The sequence below is a fragment of the Penaeus monodon genome, chromosome 22 (assembly GCF_015228065.2).
Source record: "Penaeus monodon isolate SGIC_2016 chromosome 22, NSTDA_Pmon_1, whole genome shotgun sequence".
In the NCBI taxonomy this organism is placed as follows: domain Eukaryota; kingdom Metazoa; phylum Arthropoda; class Malacostraca; order Decapoda; family Penaeidae; genus Penaeus; species Penaeus monodon.
In genome coordinates, this window is record NC_051407.1 from 7,905,515 (window position 1) to 7,907,048 (window position 1,534).

The 1,534-nt window shown below is 43.7% G+C and overlaps 1 protein-coding gene across 1 annotated transcript; it reads right to left on the minus strand.

Annotated features, from left to right (window-relative positions):
- Positions 1-141: 141 nt before the first annotated feature.
- On the minus strand, positions 142-1,311 carry LOC119587297 (keratin, type II cytoskeletal 2 epidermal-like). The gene is made up of 4 exons (XM_037936048.1): positions 1,273-1,311; positions 987-1,133; positions 554-853; positions 142-366 (listed from the first exon to the last, which is right to left on the minus strand). The coding sequence occupies exons 1-4, from the start codon at positions 1,309-1,311 to the stop codon at positions 142-144; spliced, it is 711 nt and encodes a 236-aa protein (XP_037791976.1).
- Between the last annotated feature and the right edge of the window lie 223 nt (positions 1,312-1,534).

The window sequence follows — 1,534 nt, forward strand, 5'->3', positions numbered from 1 at the left end:
ACACAGGATCCCGCCACATAGACTCATTTGATTTACTTTTCGTTCTTAATTGAATTTTGTGCATTCATATTTATAGAACTGAATGAAATTAACATAAATCATCTTATCTTTTGGTTAAAACATCCGTTCAGAATTGGGTGTTCAAGATGGAGGTCCATAAAGACCATTACTTGACCCCCTTCCACTACCGGCACTACCACCAAAACCACCAGCACCAATTCCACGTCCACCAGCTCCTCCACTACCACCAAAACCACCAGCACCAATTCCGCTACCGCCTCCGAATCCTCCAGCACCACTGGAAATTCCTCCAAAACCAGCAACATCGGAAGCTCCGAGGACCTGACCACCTACTTTAGCAGCTGCCTAGAAGGTTGGATTTTTTTCGTCTTCGTAGTTGACGAAATATACTTCAGGATTTGAGGGAGGAGCAACGGAGACACGCGCTGTCTCCGTCACCTCTGCTCCTGATAAGGACGTGAACAATGTTTTCTTATTTTGGTGGTGGAATAGTGATGGGTTCGAGTCATGGATCTTCTTCAGGAATGCGTACGAACTGGATATTGTCTCGACGGCAGTATGCTTGGTGGCGGTCCGCTTTCCCCTTGAGGCTGTTCGGGAGCATCACAAAAGAACACATTTCTTGTAACGATGGGAATGACGCAAGATCCACGTGCAGGATCTCTCCCGGAACCTCCGCCCCCATAACCTTGTCCAGATGAAGAACTTGCGACACTTGAGAATCCTTTTCCTCCACTGCCTGTAAATCTACTTCCACCGCTGGGGATACCACTTCCTCCACTACTTGAAAATCCACCTCCACCGCCTGAAAATCCACTTCCTCCAGAGAATCCTGGAGGAAATGCACTGCTATATATTTTGAATATAAAAATAATACCAAAAAATAAACATATTGTTTCATTAACCTTGTCCAGATGATGAACAACGACACAGGATAGTCATTTCTTCCACTGCTTGAAATCCACCTTTGCCGCCTGAAAATACCTTTCCTCCAGTGAATCCTCCGCCTCCACCACCAATGGGTCTTCCTCCTCCACCTTGAGCGCCATAGGAAAATCCTCTTCCGGAGGATTGTAGATTGTAGCTTTGCGGGAAAGCGATAGGCGTAGCGACTACAGCCAAGGAAATGACCGGCGGAAAATTATGTATTAACTTATTTTTGTTCATATAAGTATGTGTATGTTGACTTTTATTTATCAAATATAGGCATGGAATCTGCATTGCAAAAATAAACAAATAAAATGTATATACATTAGATGCAGTGAAAGTTCCAGTCACTAAAATCTTCATGGTGGAAGAATCTACCGAAATGAAGTGCGCATTACCAAATATACTACCAAATTATCCGCTCTGCAGAATCCCTTTCCCCATACATTCCAAACGTTCCTACCTGGATATGAGAATGCGGTCGGTAATAAAGATGTTATGTTTCGTATGTGTATCTGAGAACCGAAACTACGGTAAATTACACAAGGCATTGAATGTTGATGTGTGCCACGATTCTCGATCATAG